This window comes from Chiloscyllium punctatum, chromosome 2 (genome assembly GCF_047496795.1).
Source record: "Chiloscyllium punctatum isolate Juve2018m chromosome 2, sChiPun1.3, whole genome shotgun sequence".
Classification (NCBI taxonomy): Eukaryota; Metazoa; Chordata; class Chondrichthyes; order Orectolobiformes; family Hemiscylliidae; genus Chiloscyllium; species Chiloscyllium punctatum.
In genome coordinates, this window is record NC_092740.1 from 102,094,560 (window position 1) to 102,110,136 (window position 15,577).

At 40.0% G+C, this 15,577-nt stretch overlaps 1 protein-coding gene across 2 annotated transcripts in view; it reads right to left on the reverse strand.

Annotated features, from left to right (window-relative positions):
• sptlc1 (serine palmitoyltransferase, long chain base subunit 1) overlaps positions 1–15,577 on the reverse strand; it is a 55,834-nt gene that overhangs the window by 4,691 nt on the left and 35,566 nt on the right. Inside the window, exons 10-14 of one of the 2 annotated variants that reach the window (XM_072586859.1) lie at positions 8,391–8,486; positions 5,020–5,116; positions 4,088–4,142; positions 2,269–2,386; positions 1,076–1,149 (exon numbers count right to left, since the gene is read on the reverse strand). In XM_072586859.1, coding sequence (XP_072442960.1) covers positions 1,076–1,149; positions 2,269–2,386; positions 4,088–4,142; positions 5,020–5,116; positions 8,391–8,486 — 440 coding nt within the window. Of the gene's footprint in view, positions 1–1,075; positions 1,185–2,268; positions 2,387–4,087; positions 4,143–5,019; positions 5,117–8,390; positions 8,487–15,577 lie in introns of those variants that run through there. The other variant, XM_072586860.1, reaches the window with a different exon arrangement.

Here is a 15,577-nt window from a genome sequence, read left to right on the forward strand (position 1 = left end):
TCTATATCTTCCATATCCTTTTCCACAGTAAATACTGATGCAAAATACTCATTTTAGTATCTCCCCCATTTTCTGAGGCTCGACACAAAGGCCGCCTTGCTGATCTTGGAGGGGCCCTATTCTATCCCTAGTTACCCTTTTGTCCTTAATGTATTTGTAAAAAACCCTTTGGACTCTCCTTAATTCTATTTGACAGGAATAAGTTGATTAGGGATAGTCAACACGGTTTTGTGAAGGGTGGGTCGTGCCTTACAAACCTTAGAGTTCTTTGAGAAGATGACCAAACAGGTGGATGAAGGTAAAGCTGTTGAGGTGGCGTATATGGATTTCAGTAAGGTGCTTAGTAAGGTTGCCCATGGTAGGCTATTGCACAAAATACGGAGGCATGGGATTAAGGGTGATTTGGCGGTTTGGACAGAAATTGGCTAGCTGAAAGATGACAGAAGGTGGTGGTTGATGGGAAATGTTCATCCTGGAATTCAGTTACTAGTGGTGTACTGCAACGATCTGTTTTGGGGCCACTGCTTTTATAAATGACTTAGATGAGAGGATAGAAGGATGGGTCAGTAAATTTGCAGATAACACTAAGGTCGGTGGAGCTGTGGATAGTGCTGAAGGATAATGCAGGTTACAGAGGGATACAGGTAAGTTGCAGAGCTGGACACACCATCTGCGCAAAAGAAAAAATTGCCCCTTTGCACCCCTATGGGATCTCTCCCTTCTCACCTTAAAAACTTCCATTCTCTAGTTTTTAAGATTCCCCTAACATGGGGAAGAGCAGTTGACCATCTACCTTATCTATGAGTTTCATGATTTTATAGCCCTCCATAAAGTCACCCCTCAGTTTCCTGTACACGCAGGGAAAAAAAAATTCCTAGTCTACCCAACCTCTACTTCAAACCCAAGTTTGCTAGGTGTGAAAACTTTGATGTGATTGCTTACCCGCTTGATTCTCTTGATCTGGTATAAGACTTAAACAGACAACCACACCACTTATCAAACCATTCTCCATTTTACTGCTGACTACAAAATCCAGCAAATCAGAATCATTATAAAATACATGAGCAACAGTTACCTTGGAAGAGGCAAAGCCTTTTCTTCCTTATCCAAGTAATGCGCTTGAGTTAATGCGATTCCTTGTTTCATACACTGTTGAAGGTAACATTTTGATCAAAATAGTAGAGCTTAAATTAAAAAAAAATAACATTCAGCATAAAAAAAGTCAACTGCTTCATTCCACATTCTTTCTGAATTCATTCCAAATTGTGAAGACCATGCACATAATTTTCCAAACAGGAGTTTTGTCTTTGAATACAATTATGAACTACCCCCTCCACTGATCAAACTGCTTGGTATTTTACCTGAACTAAAGCACCACTTTTTAAAATTGTACTTACTTTACAAGTTAAACATCCAAATCTATCGACTTTTCACCTTTGTTCTGCCATTGCCCCTTCCCATCACTCAACAGTCTGATCAGGTCAAACTTGTTCTGACTTTTCACCCCACCAATCTCTGCACTTAAGGATCATTCTCTGTCATTTCAGACAATTCCAGCAGAACTCCACTCACTACCCCAGAAAAGTGCTCCGAATGGCACCACCAATCAGATCTTGCCCTCACTCCCCAGCTGCATCGTGTAGATCAGTCCCTCTGGGACAGCCTAGGCCATTCCTTGAACACCCGTACCATTCCCACCCTCTTACAAATTGTGAATCCATTCTTTTAGCTTTGATTGTTACATTGTCAGTCACCTTCGCTCCTCTCCCCACAATGGGACTATCTGTTCTTTCCCATCTGGCAGTTAGACACAGCATTGTTCTGCTATTCTCACATTCTGATCATTTAATTTGAACAGACTTGCTCCTCTAACACCACCCCCTTCCAAACTATTGCCTAAATGCTGCCCCCTCCACACTTCATGTCAGCTCTGATGAAGAGTCACCTCGACTCAAAACGTTAGCTTGCTTTCTCTTCATGAATGTTGCCTGGCCTGCAGCGATCTCCAGAATTTTGTTTTCAGTTCAAAAATTTGTTCTTACATTCGACTGAGACTGACAATTTGCTAACAATACTTATGAGAAACAATCTTGGGAAAGAAGAAACCTAAAACTTACTTCAAGTTTATAATAAGTTTAGTATGCAAAATGGCATAAAACAAATATATGCACAGGTTTTTTTTCACAAGTTATCAACGGAGGTTAGTACCAGAATATAGTGCACACAGAAAACATTTGCACATTGTAGCTTTTAAAAAAAAACACTTACGTAATCAACAATTTCCTGAAGCAGCTTAACATCATTCTCTCGCAATCCTCTGCTCCTTGCCAACACCAGGTGAATGGCTGGACAAAATGAATCACCCACAACTTTGAGACCCGAGATACTGCAATAGTAAAATATATAAATCCAAAGAAAATGCTTAAATACATTATGTAAACATTTAAAATGATGAAAGATGCAATGTCACAACAGAAGACCTAGTCAGTATACTCTCAGTTATACAAATTCAGCTGGTGTTCAATTTTACAGTTAGCTTGGCCGAGTTGGCAAAACTCAACCAAGATCAGTGGAGCTGACACTTCATAACCAAACGAATGGCCTGTTTAGGTGAACATTCTTGTCTGATGACATTACATAAACAGAGAAGTCCTTCTTGTGGTCTGGTCAATTTTCTTCAAACCAACCAAATTCACTTTGTATTTTACAAATAAAGCTACCAAAAACAAAAATCACATCATTGTCTAAAAACCTCACTTTGTGGCATGATCAAGTGTCATACCTTTTGTATTATAGCAAAGACAATAAACGCTCACATAAGGGGACAACAGTTTGTTTCAAACTTTGGAGATAAGACAATAATTGCCTTGACCCTTTACAATTTGCCTACCAACGCAACAGGTCCACAGCAAACATGGGCCTGGCCCTCATCCCTGGGACATCTTGATAATAAGAATACAAACATCAGGCTCGTACTCATTGAAGGTGGAACTATAGTCAACACCACAATTCTAAACAAACTCAAATCGCTAAACTCCAAGATCTAGATTCCAGTTCCAGTTCCACAAGCTGTAACTGGAACCTTGACTTCCTGACCCACCGACTGCAATGAGTGAGAATAGGCAACTTCTTCCAGCATAATTCTCACTTCCAGTGCCCTGCAAGGCTGCAAACTTAGCCCCCTACTATATTCCATTTATGACTGTGGCCAAATTCAGCCACAACTCCATCCTTCGTAGGTCAGATCTCAAACAACAGTGCGACAGAATACAGAAAAAAGTTGAGTGCTTAGCGACACATTGTAAAGACAACAATTTTTCTATCAACACCAACAAAACGAAGGAGCTGGTCATTGACTTCAGGAAATGGAATAGAGGGCACCCCCTGTCTGTATCAACACTACTGAGGTGGAGATGATCAAGAGCGTCAAGTTCCCGGAAGGGAGGTTCACCAATCTGTCCTGATCTACCCACTTTGATGCAATGTCTCTACTTCCTCAGTAGGCTAAGGAAACTTGGCATATCCACAAGGACTATAACCAATTTTTATACATACATCATAGAAAATATCCTATCTGGATGCATCAAGTGCTCTTGCCCCAAACCGCACAAAACTGAACACAGCCCAGTACATTACACATATCAGCCTTCAATCTATGGAGTCCAGCTATACGCCCCACTGTCTCTGGAAAGCAACCAAATTAATCAAAGATCCCTCCCCACCCCAGTTATACTCTCCTCCACTCTCTTTCATCGGGCAGAACATAAGGGACCTTGAATACACATATGAATGTGTTAAAGAACAGTTCCTCCCCACTATTATCAGTCTTTTGAACAGTCTTCTTAAGTGTTAATTTTAATCTCCTTCTCTGTACCTGTAACACTGTATTTGGCACTCCTCTCTGGTATGATCTACCTGTACAGCACAACAAACACTTTGCACAGTATCTAGTGAAATTTAACAACAATAAAATCAATCAATAATTATACAATGAATAAACTGAAAGCTTCTGATACCAGGTTTGCCAGTAGTAAAAGATTACAAAGTTCCATGTATATGCTTCACATTTAAGCAAACACATACTTACCCCTGCAATGCGCAATGAATTCGCTGACACTTTTGCCTTAATACCCTGAAAATATCTACAGAATGGTTGAAAATTAGTATTGTATTTAATGTAAACAAACATCAGTTTCACACAAATATTATATGTTCACATAATTCATTCATTCCAACTGCTGGATCATAAATTTTGCTTATACGTCAGAGCATGCAAGATATATAGAAATCATTGTTCTCCCATTTTCTCAGGGGTAATTAGAGATAAGTAATAACTTCTGGGCTTGTCAGAAATTGAAAAAGAAATATTATGTGAGCAAATTAATAGTATACATACTTAGAGTTTGGCATTACATCATACAAATATTTTAAAAACTCAAATCTTGGTTTCCACAACACTACCACCAGTAAAATGAATTTATTATCAAAGTTTTGTCTAGGTCAAATCAATTGCTTCGGGATATATATTGACAAACTCTGAAACATAGAAAATAAAGAGCAGAAGCAGGCCATTCAGCCCAGTGAGCCTGATCCATTCAATAGAATCTTGGCTGATTATCTATTTCAACGTCATATTCTCACTTTCTTCCTATAGCCCTTGCTGCCTTTGGTGTAGTACAGAAATCATATGTCCAGTGACTTGGTTTCCATAATCTTGTGGTAGAGAATTTCGCAGGTTCGTTAAAGTTCCCAAAAAAGAAATTTCTCATCTAACAGCCTACAGCATATTTCAAGACCATGATCTCGTTACAGACTGTAAACTTGAACAATGAATTTTTGATTAAAATTTAAACTTCAAGTTAGGCTTCACTCTATGGGAATAAACTCAGCTTACCGAGGCTGCTTCATTTTGAAACATGTAAATCAAAACAGACTATGGAATCTATGCTTGTATCATGATACTCCAACAATTCAAGAATACATTTGCTCATAATAAATTCAAGACTGTAATTTCAATACCTGGGTTGTCCTCCATAATGTTGAGAGCTTCTATGGCAGCAGAAGCAAGCATTGGTGGTAAAGATGCAGAAAAACAATAACCTTGTCCTGAAAGACGCTTTGGAGAAAAATACAGAAACACATTAATTCAAATGCATTTTTGGTAAACCTCACATGAAGAATATAATGATTAAGATTTCAGGAAAAGTACCTTACCATATTCAGATTAATTGATCAAACAAGTATATTCAAACAATGGACTATAAATAAAAAAAAGCAAGAATTTGGGATTCTTCATGTGATACTGCAAACTGACTAATTGTCACTTGGGTTCTTAGAATATATTACAATGAATTGAGGACAGAGTTAACTGAGCAGAGATACCCACAGGAATGACAGTAATCAAGCAGTGAGACATCTGAGGAAGTAACATGATTCTCAGCAGAAATATCCCAGTAAGGAAGGAAGATTCTAAAGGGGTTAAACCAACCATGGCTAAACCAAGGAAATTATGCTGAAAGAAAAAAAAACAAGGAAGCAGTGAAGTGCAGTGAAGGCGGCATATGGCGTACTGGCTTTTATTGGTAGAGGAATTGAGTTCCGGAGTCCTGAGGTCATGCTGCAGTTGTATAAGACTCTGGTGCGGCCGCATCTGGAATATTGTGTGCAGTTTTGGTCGCCATACTATAGGAAGGATGTGGAGGCACTGGAACGGGTGCAGAGGAAGTTTACCAGGATGTTGCCTGGTATGGTAGGAAGATCCTATGAGGAAAGGCTGAGGCACTTGGGGTTGTTTTCATTGGAGAAAAGAAGGTTTAGGGGTGACTTGATAGAGGTGTACAAGATGATTAGGGGGTTAGATAGGGTTGACAGTGAGAACCTTTTTCCACGTATGGAGTCAGCTATTACGAGGGGGCATAGCTTTAAATTAAGGGGGAGTAGATATAGGACTGATGTTAGGGGTAGGTTCTTCACTCAGCGAGTCGTAAGTTCATGGAATGCCCTGCCAGTAGCAGTAGTGGACTCTCCCTCTTTATGGGTATTTAAGCGGGCATTGGATAGGTATATGCAGGATAGTGGCTTAGTGTAGGTTAGGTGTGCTTTGATCGGCGCAACATCGAGGGCCGAAGGGCCTGTACTGCGCTGTAATGTTCTATGTTCTATGTTCTATGTTCTATGAAGCCAAAGTCAGTGGTAACCCTCAAGACTGGAATATATTCAGAATACAGCAAGGGACTAAAAAGATAATAAAGACTAATAAAATAAACAAGAGAAAAGTAGCAGGAATATAACTTGACACTGAAAGCTTATTTAAGTATATAAAAGCAGTGATCAAAATAAACATGGGACCCTCAGAAAACAAATCTGAAAAGGAAATGGCAGACAAGTCAAATATTTCTACATCATTGTCTAAGGTGAAGATACTTTGAACATCCCATTAATACAAAAGAATATGGGGGAGGAATTAAGTACCATCACAGTCATTAAAGTAGTAGTATTAGATAAACTAATGGGCAAAACGCAGTTCAGTCCACTGGCTCCGATGACCTGCATCCTAGGATTCTGAGAGAGATAATTAAAGAGATAGCAGATGCATTAGTGGTAATTTTCTAAAAATCCTAGAATTCTGAAGTACATACCAAAGGATTGGAAAACAGTAAATTCAAAAAGGGAAGGAGACACAAAGTTGCTGATTAGCCTAACATCAAAAGTATCAGAATCGATTATTAAAAGAATAACAGAACATTTGCAAAATCATAACCTAATTAAGCAAAGTCAGCATGGCTTCAAGTAAAGGAAATTGGTCTGACTAACTTGAGAGTTGTTGAAGGAAGTTTCAATCAGATTAGATAGAGGGGAACCAGAAGGTGTGTTGGACTTGGACTTTCAGAAGGCATTGCACATTATCGCCCAGAAATAGTCATATCCTCAGTTTGAAGTACATAGTTTTGGAGGGTGGCCACTGGGTAGGAACCAGCAAGTGGGATAAGGGCCTATTGAGCATTTCTAGCAATTTCTGCTTTTGTTTCTGAAGTGGGAGAAGGGGTTCTTTTTCAGGTTGATAACTCGTGACCAGTGGGGTTCCTGAGGGACCAGTGCTAGGACTGCAACTGTTCACAATACACAAAATTATATTTTGGAAGCAAGGAACCAAATTTGCAAACAACAGAAATAGGTGGAAAGGCAGATTGTGAGGGGAATACAGTCTACAGAGTTGGTTGATTAAATAAGCAGGTAAGAAGTTGACAAATGGAACATAATGTGGGAAAAATGCAAATGTTCATTCTGGAAGGGAGAACAAAAATATCAAAATGAAGGTGAACTACAGAAATTTGCAATTAAAAAGGACATTGGGGTACTTGTGCACAAAACACAAAGCTAGCAGTTAATCAGGAAGGATAATGAAATGTTGGTCCTTATTTCAAGGGGATGGCAGGAGAAGACTAGAAGTCTTACTGCAACTATACAGAGCACTGGTGAGACCATTTCTGGAGTACTAAGAAATAGTTTTGGTCCAATTATTTAAGGAAAGAGGTGGAGGCGGTTCAGAGAAAAGGTTCACTGGCATGACCCCTGGTATGGAGGGATTGTTTAATGAGCAAAGACTGAAAAGGTTGGGACTCTATTCACTGGAATTTAGAAGACTGAGGGGTGATCTCATTGAAACATACAAGGTTCTTAAGGGATTCAACAGGGTAAATGCTGAGATGATGTTTCCTCTCATGGGACAGGCTAGGACGTAAGGAAAGTCTCACAATAAAAGGATGCCAATTTAAGACTGAGATGAAGAACAATTTTATGTGGGTTGGGGGTTTTTGGAACTCCTTCCCACAGAGAGCTGTGGGAGAGGAGTCCTTGTGTATGTTGAAGGCTAAGATTGATAAGATTCTTAATCAGTAGGAGAAATCAAGAATTTACAGGGGAAGGATAAGAACACGGATGTGAGGAACATCAGAACAGCATGATCCTATGAATGGTGGAACAGACTCCAGGATCTCAACAACTACTCTTGTTCTTATTTCGTGTCTTATGGTCATGAACAGGATAGATTCATTGCAGGGGCAAAAATATTCAATTTTAAAAATTTAGCAAGAACATTTATAATGGTTAGCTTTTAATTCAAGTAAATAATTGAAAAAGCTTCAATTTGCTTGAAAACGAAGGATTATGTCCCTTACTTTTTAAGGTTCCTTTTCAAATTGGACATTTTCTTCTTACCAAGACAGTGATCTTCTGTTAATTTCCCAAAGTGATAATCCTTTATTTCCACATCTTTAGAGTGATCCCGGTGGGTATTTGATTGTGGATTTGGGGTGGGGGTGGTGTGTGAACAAAGAGGGAGAAAATTGAGGGGAGGAATAGTAAATTTGTAAAATATAAAATGGACCTACCTGGTGATCAATTACAAAGGATCTTCCACAGCAAAATCCTCCAATAGAGGCCAAGGCGTTCTCCATATTTGCACTTATAAGGTCAATGTCATTAATCTGCATTATTTGAATTGAGGAAAAGAATTGATTTTTTTGGTGACAAAGGGAAAGTTTCTGTTAAAAATAGCATATGATCACATCATTCAGAAGACATTGGCAGTTCCCCTGTAAGAAAAAAAGTGCCCTGATTTTCACACCTACATGCAAAACCATGGGAACTGATCAGTTACTTAAGAATCAAAAAAGCAACCGATCATACATTTTACATAATGTCTTACATTTTTATAAAACATTTCAAAACTTGGCCTCAAACTTTTATCTTCCCAACCTGTCATAGTTTGGTTCATGCTAGCACCAATTACATAGGTAGGAAGAGAGATGTTGGTTTAAGACAGAAATTCAGGGAGCTAGGGTGGAAGCTTAGAGCTAGGACAAACCATTATCATCTCCGGTTTGCTGCTCATGCCATGTGCTAGACACAGACACAGACACAGACAGGAGTTGAATAGGTTGGATGGTGCAAGAAGGACGGCTTTGGATTCCTGGATAATTGGGGCTCTTTCTGGGGTAGGTGGGACTTCTACAAACAGGATGGTCTTTACCTGAACTTGAGGGGTACCGATATCCCGGGAGGGGTAGAATTTGCTAATGCTCTTTGGTTGGGTTTAAACTAATTCAGCAGGGGGATGGGAATGCAAACTGTAGTTCAAGTATACAGGAGGTTGAGAGTAGGGAGGTCCAAAATAAGGTTTCAGGGTTGCAAGAGGGCATTGATAGGCATGAAGTTGGTTTAAAAAGTGTGTCTATATCAATGCCAGGAGCATCTGGAATAAGGTGGGTGAACTTGCAGCATGGGTAAGTACCTGGGATTTCAATGTTGTGGCCATTTCAGAGACATGGGTAGAGCAGAAACAGGAATGGTTGTTGCAGGTTCCTGGATTTAGCTGTTTCAGTAATAACAGAGAAGGTGGTAAAAGAGGTGGGAATGTGGCATTGTTAGTCAAGGATAGTATTACTGTTGCAGAAAGGACACTTGAGGACTCGTCAATTGAGGTAGTATGGGCTAAGCTTAGAAACAGGAAAGGTTATCTTGTTGGGAATTTTCTATAGGCCTCCAAACAGTTCCAGAGATTTAGATGAAAGGATAGCAGAGATGATTCTCGACAGGAACGAGTTGTTTGGAGTCTTCAACTTCCCAAATATTGACTGGGATTACTATAGTTCAAGTACTTTAGATGGATCGGTTTTTATCCATTGTGTGCAGGGGGATTTTCTGATACTATATGTAGACAGACCAACAAGGGGCTAGGCAACATTAGATTTGGAACTGGGGTAATGAACCTTGCCAGGTGTTAGATTTGGAGGTAGGTGAGCACTTTGGTGATAGTGACCACAATTCAGTTATGTTTACTTTAGTGATGGAAAAGGACAGGTATATATCGGAGGGCAAAACATACAGCTGGGGGAAAGGCAATTATATGTGATTAGACAAGGTATAGGATGGGGAAGGAAACTGTAGAGGATGGGCACAATAGAAATGTGGAGCTTATGCAAGGAACAGCTATTGTGTGTTCTTGATAAGCATTAATCTGTCAGTCTGGAGGAGATTGTCGAGTGCAGGAGCCGTGGTTTACTAAGGAAGTTCAATCTCTTGTCAAGAGGAAGAAGGAGGCTTACATAAAGATGAAATGCGAAGGCGCAGTTAGGCAATTGACAGTTACAAGACAGACAGGAAAGACCAAAAGAGAGCGCTAACAGGAGCAAGGAGAAGAAATGAGAAGTTGTTTACAGATAGGATCAGGGAAAAACCTAAAGCATTCGGTAGGTATATAAGGGATAAAAGAATGACTAGAGTAAGATGAGGCAAAAGTGAGGACTGCAGATGTTGGAGATTAGAGTCAAGATTAGAGTGGTGCTGGCAAAGCACAACAGGTCAGGCATCATCTGAGGAGCAGCAAAACCAACGTTTCAGGCAGGAGCCCTTCATCAGGATTCCTGACCTGCTGTGCTTTGCCAGCACCACACTTGAGTAAGATTAGGGCCAACTAAGGAACGTAGTGGGAAGTTGTGTGTGGAGTGAGAGGCGGTAAGGGAAGCACTAAATGAATATTTTTCATCAGTATTCACACTGGAAAAAGACAACATTGCCGAGGAGAATACTGAGAAACAGGCTATTAGACTAGATGAGATTGAGGTTCACAAGGAGGTGGCTGTGTTAGAAATTCTGGAAAGTGTGAAAATAGATAAATCTCCTGGGCCAGATGAGATTTATTGTCAGATTCTCAGGGGAGCCATGGAGGAGATTGCCGAGCCTTTGGCTTCGATCTTTATGTCATCATCGTCTACAGGAATAGCAGCAGAAAACTGGAGGATGGCAAATGTTGTTCCCTTGTTCAAGAAGGGGAATAGAGGCAAGCCTGGTAATTACAGACTAGTATGCCTTACTTCAGTTATGGGTAAAGTGTTGGAAAAGATTAGGTTAGGTTACTTACAGTGTGGAAACAGGCCCTTCGGCCCAACAAATCCGCACCTACCCACCGAAGCGCAACCCACCCATACCCCTACATTTACCCCTTCACCTAACACTACGGGCAATTTAGCATGGCCAATTCACCTGACCTGCATATCCTTGGACTGTGGGAGGAAACCGGAGCACCCGGAGGAAACCCACGCAGACACAGGGAGAATGTGCAAACTCCACACAGTCAGCCTGAGGCGGGAGTTGAACCCGGTCTCTGGCACTGTGAGACAGCAGTGATAACCACTGTGCCATCTTGTATGGAATAATTTGATAGTCAACACCATTTTGTGAAGGGTAGGTGGTGCCTCATGAACCTTATTGAGTTCTTTGAGAAGGTGACCAAACAGGTGGATGACAGCAAAGCGGTTGATGTGGTGTACATGGATTTCATTCAGGCATTTGAGAAGGTCCCCCATGGTAGATTACTGTGCAAAACATGGAGGCATGGGATTGAGGTCAATTCAGCAATTTGGATCAGAATTGGCTAGCTGAAAGAAGACAGAGGGTGGTGGTTGATGGGATATATCCATCCTGGAGTTCAGTTACTAATTGGCATACTGCAACGATCTGTTTTGGGTCCACTGCTGTCAGTCATTTTTACAAATGACCTGGATGAAGGTGTAAAAGGACACGTTAGTAAATTTGCAGACAACACTAAGGTCATCCGACTTGTGGATAATGCCGAAGGATGTTGTAGGTTACAGAGGCACAAAGATAAGCTGCAGAGCTGGGCTGAGGGGTGGAAAATGGGGTTGAGGTGGACAAGTGTGAGGTGATTCACTTTGGAAGGAGTAACAGGAATGCAGAGTCCTAGGCTAATGGTAAGATTATTGATAGTGTAGATGAGCAGAGACCCTTCATGTACATAGGGGTACATAGAGCCCTCAAAGTTGCCAACCAGTTTGACAGGGCTGTTAAGGCGGCATATGGTATGTAAGCTTTTTTTAGTAGAGGGATCGAGTTTCGGAACCATGAGGTCATGCTGCAGCTGTACAAAACTCTGGTGCGACTGCACTTGGGGTACTGCATGCACTTCTGGTCACCACATTATAGGAAGGATGTGGAAGCTTTGCAAAGGTTTCAGAGGAGATTAACTGGGATGTTGCCTAGTATGGAAGGAAAGTCTTATGAGGAAAGGTTGAGGTACTTGAGGCTGTTTTCATTAGAGAGAAGGTTGAGAGATGACGTAATTGAGACACACAAGATAGTAAGGGTGTTAAATCGTGTAGACAGTGAGAACCTTCTTCCTTGGATGGTGATGGCTTGCGCGAGGGGCAGAGTTTCAAATGGAGGGGTCACTGGATAGGCATGTGAATGAGAATGGAATAGTGTATGTTAGATGGGCTTCAGATTGGTTTCACAGGGCGGCGCAAGAGAGAGGGGGCTGAAAGGCTGTAATGTTCTAACAAGAATTTAATGATTACCTGGAGAAAGAACGCAAACGTACTGTAGCCAAATTTGCAGATAACAAAAATGCAAAAAAAAAAGACAATTGGAAGGGTGATCACAGAATTTACATAGAGATGTTGATCGACTAAATAAGTGGGCAAAAAATTGGGAAATGCAGTATAAAGTAGGAAAGTGTGAAGCTGCTCATTTAGGAAGGGAGAGCTAATGAACAGAATATTATTTAAATGCAGAAAAACTGCAAAAAGCTGCAGTACAAAGGGACTTAGGAATAATTGTACACAAAACACAAATCTTGTGCATAGTACAGCAGGTAATCAGCACAGCAGGTAATGGAATGCTGGCCCTTATTTCAAGGTGTTCAGAGTAGAATGTTCACTTGGATGACCCAAGGTATGGAGGGATTGTCTTCTGAGCAAAGGCTAAACAGGTTGGGGCTCTACTCATTGAAGCATAGAAAAATGAGTGATGATCTCATTGAAACATAAAAGGAGTATTCAGAGACTTAATAGGCTAAGTGCTGAGAGGATGTTCCCCCTAATGGGAGAGTCTAGGATCAGAGGGTATAGTCTCAGAATAAAGATATGCTAATTTAAGACTGAGACAAGGAGAAATTTCTTCTTTCAGAGAATTGGATATCTTTTGAACTCCATGTCACAGAACTGAGAGGGTAGAGTCTTTGCACATATTTAAGGCTGAGATGGATAAATTCTTGATCAGGGATTCAAGGGTTATGGGAAATATGCAGGAAAGTGGACATGAACAATGTGGGATTAGCCACGATCCTAATGAATGGTGAAGCAAGTTCAAGAGTTGGTATGGCCTACTTCTGCTCCTATTGGCAATCAAGCAATGGGCTTTTGCGAACCACTGTGGTTCGCTCACAGCTTTATTTCCTAAATTAATCTGTACTGGGGCCCAAATTATCAAATATATTGCTTAACAACTCAGACAATAGAAGTGAAAGCTAGATAGCCAAATAATCAGGTGGCACAGAGATAATGAGGCAAAAAGTGTCAATTGAAGTATAAAGTTACAGAGACATTTTCGTTAAAATGGGCAAAACTGTAGCAAAATGGATGAGTTAATCCATTTTGAGAGAATAGAACTGCACATTCTCTAAATGGTAAAAATGTTTGAAACAGTTAAGGTCCAAGACGCTTTGTAATCCAAAGACAAAGAAAGATAATTACAATGTCATAAACTGGTAAAGAAAAAATATAAGAATCTGACCTTGATATCAAGACTACAAAGAAATAAAAGTCATGCTTCAATTATACAACACTCTCGTCAGATAACACTAGGGGTACTGAGGGTAGCTCTGTGATTCTCACATTAGCAAATAGATATTTATCCTAGCAGAAAATGTAGTGGTGAATGATTCGGACAATAAGTTAAAAATTTGAAGGTTAGACTACAAAGAGATTCAACAAAAATCGCTGAATCTCTTAAGTCACAGATAAGCCACAATATAATTGATAGGTAGAAAGGTTTAAACACATATTTAGGGATATATGGACAAAACTGAGGAGCAAGAATAATTGAACAGCTCCTTCAAAGAGTTACCAAAGTGGTTCAAATAGGGTAAAGCATCTGCTTTGATGCAAGACTTCATAATACATGGGGAGTAGACGGGAAGAGTGAAAGGTTCATTTTACTGATGAAATTTAAGAATCCAAATAGCTTGCTATGACAATGACTACTTCAGAGTCCGTTCCAAAACAGTCAAAACAAAAAAAATCAAAAAGGGTGGACCACAAGGGTTAACTAGAAATGTTAAAAACTTCATCTCAAACTTCAAGAAAAAGCATTATTGAGCAAAGCACGATGGCAGGTCAGAAAATTGGACAGTATATATAAACAAAAACATTGAAAATTGACTAAAATATTAAGGAGACAAAAATTAGGCTATAAAAGAAAGCTAACCAAATACATTAACACAGATAGTGAAGAGTTTCCAAAATAAACATATTAGGAAGAAAACCACCATTCATTATGAATGTTTATGTCAGATATAATTCCGGAGAATTGGTAACAGAAAATAAAGACACAGCAGATGAACTGAACAGGTAGCTTGCATTAGGCAAAAGTGAAGACTGCAAATGCTGGAAACCAGAGTTTACATTAGAGTGGCGCTGGAAAAGCACAGCAGGTCAGGCAGCATCCTGCTCCTCGGATGCTGCCGGACCTGCTGTGCTTTTCCAGCACCATTCTAAGGTAGTTTGCATTAGTCTTTGCCAAGAGGATACCAGTTACAGTCCAGAAACAGCAATAAATCAGGAAAAGGTGAGGACTAAGGGAACTCAGGAAAATGACAATATAGAAAATTGGTACTGAGTAAATGGTTGGACCTGTGGGACATAAGTAGTGCACAAAGATAAAAGTAGTGCATATGTTGAGTGAGTGAGCAAAGATCTGCTGATGTGCAGTATAATTGTGGGAAATGTGACATTAAATTTTTTTGCAAAAACAAAAGAATTTGATTTAAATCCTAATAAATCAAAGCAATCCGATTTGCAGAGGGATCAATGTCCTCGTGCATGAATCACAAAGGGACAGTATCCCGGCACAGTAGGTAGTTAGGAAAGCCAATAGAATGCTATTATTAAAAAACTGAGGATACTGGAAACCATAAAAACAAAATGTTATGGTTCAACCATATGACAGGTTCAACCAACCATTCTGGCAACATTTGTGGAGGGAAATCAAATTAACATTTCAGGTTCAGTGACCTTTGCTCAGAACTGATGAGAAGTCAGTTCTGAGGAAGGGTCACTGAACCCGAAACGTTAGCTCCTTTCCCCACTTTCTAGAGCCTTTCCAGAATTTTCCGATTCGGTTTGTGGTTGAGAATTGGTTTATTGGGTGGGGAATCAAGTACAAAAATATATAGAGTTTCTGATTCAGTTATGCTGATAAGATCACATCTGAAATACCACGTACAGAATTGGCCATCTTAATTATGGATGCAAATATATTGGAAGTGGTTTAGAAACTGTTTACCAGACTAATATTGAGAATGAACTGGGTGCCTTATGAGGAACAGGTAGACATGACTTGATTAAAACTTTCAAAATCCTGACAGAATCTTGCCACATTCAACGTGGAGAGGATGTTTCCTTTTATGGGACAATTGAGAACTAGAGACCACTGCTTAAAAATAAGGGATTGCCCATTTAACACTTTCTGAAAAAATAGTGGAAGTAGGCTTTGAATATTT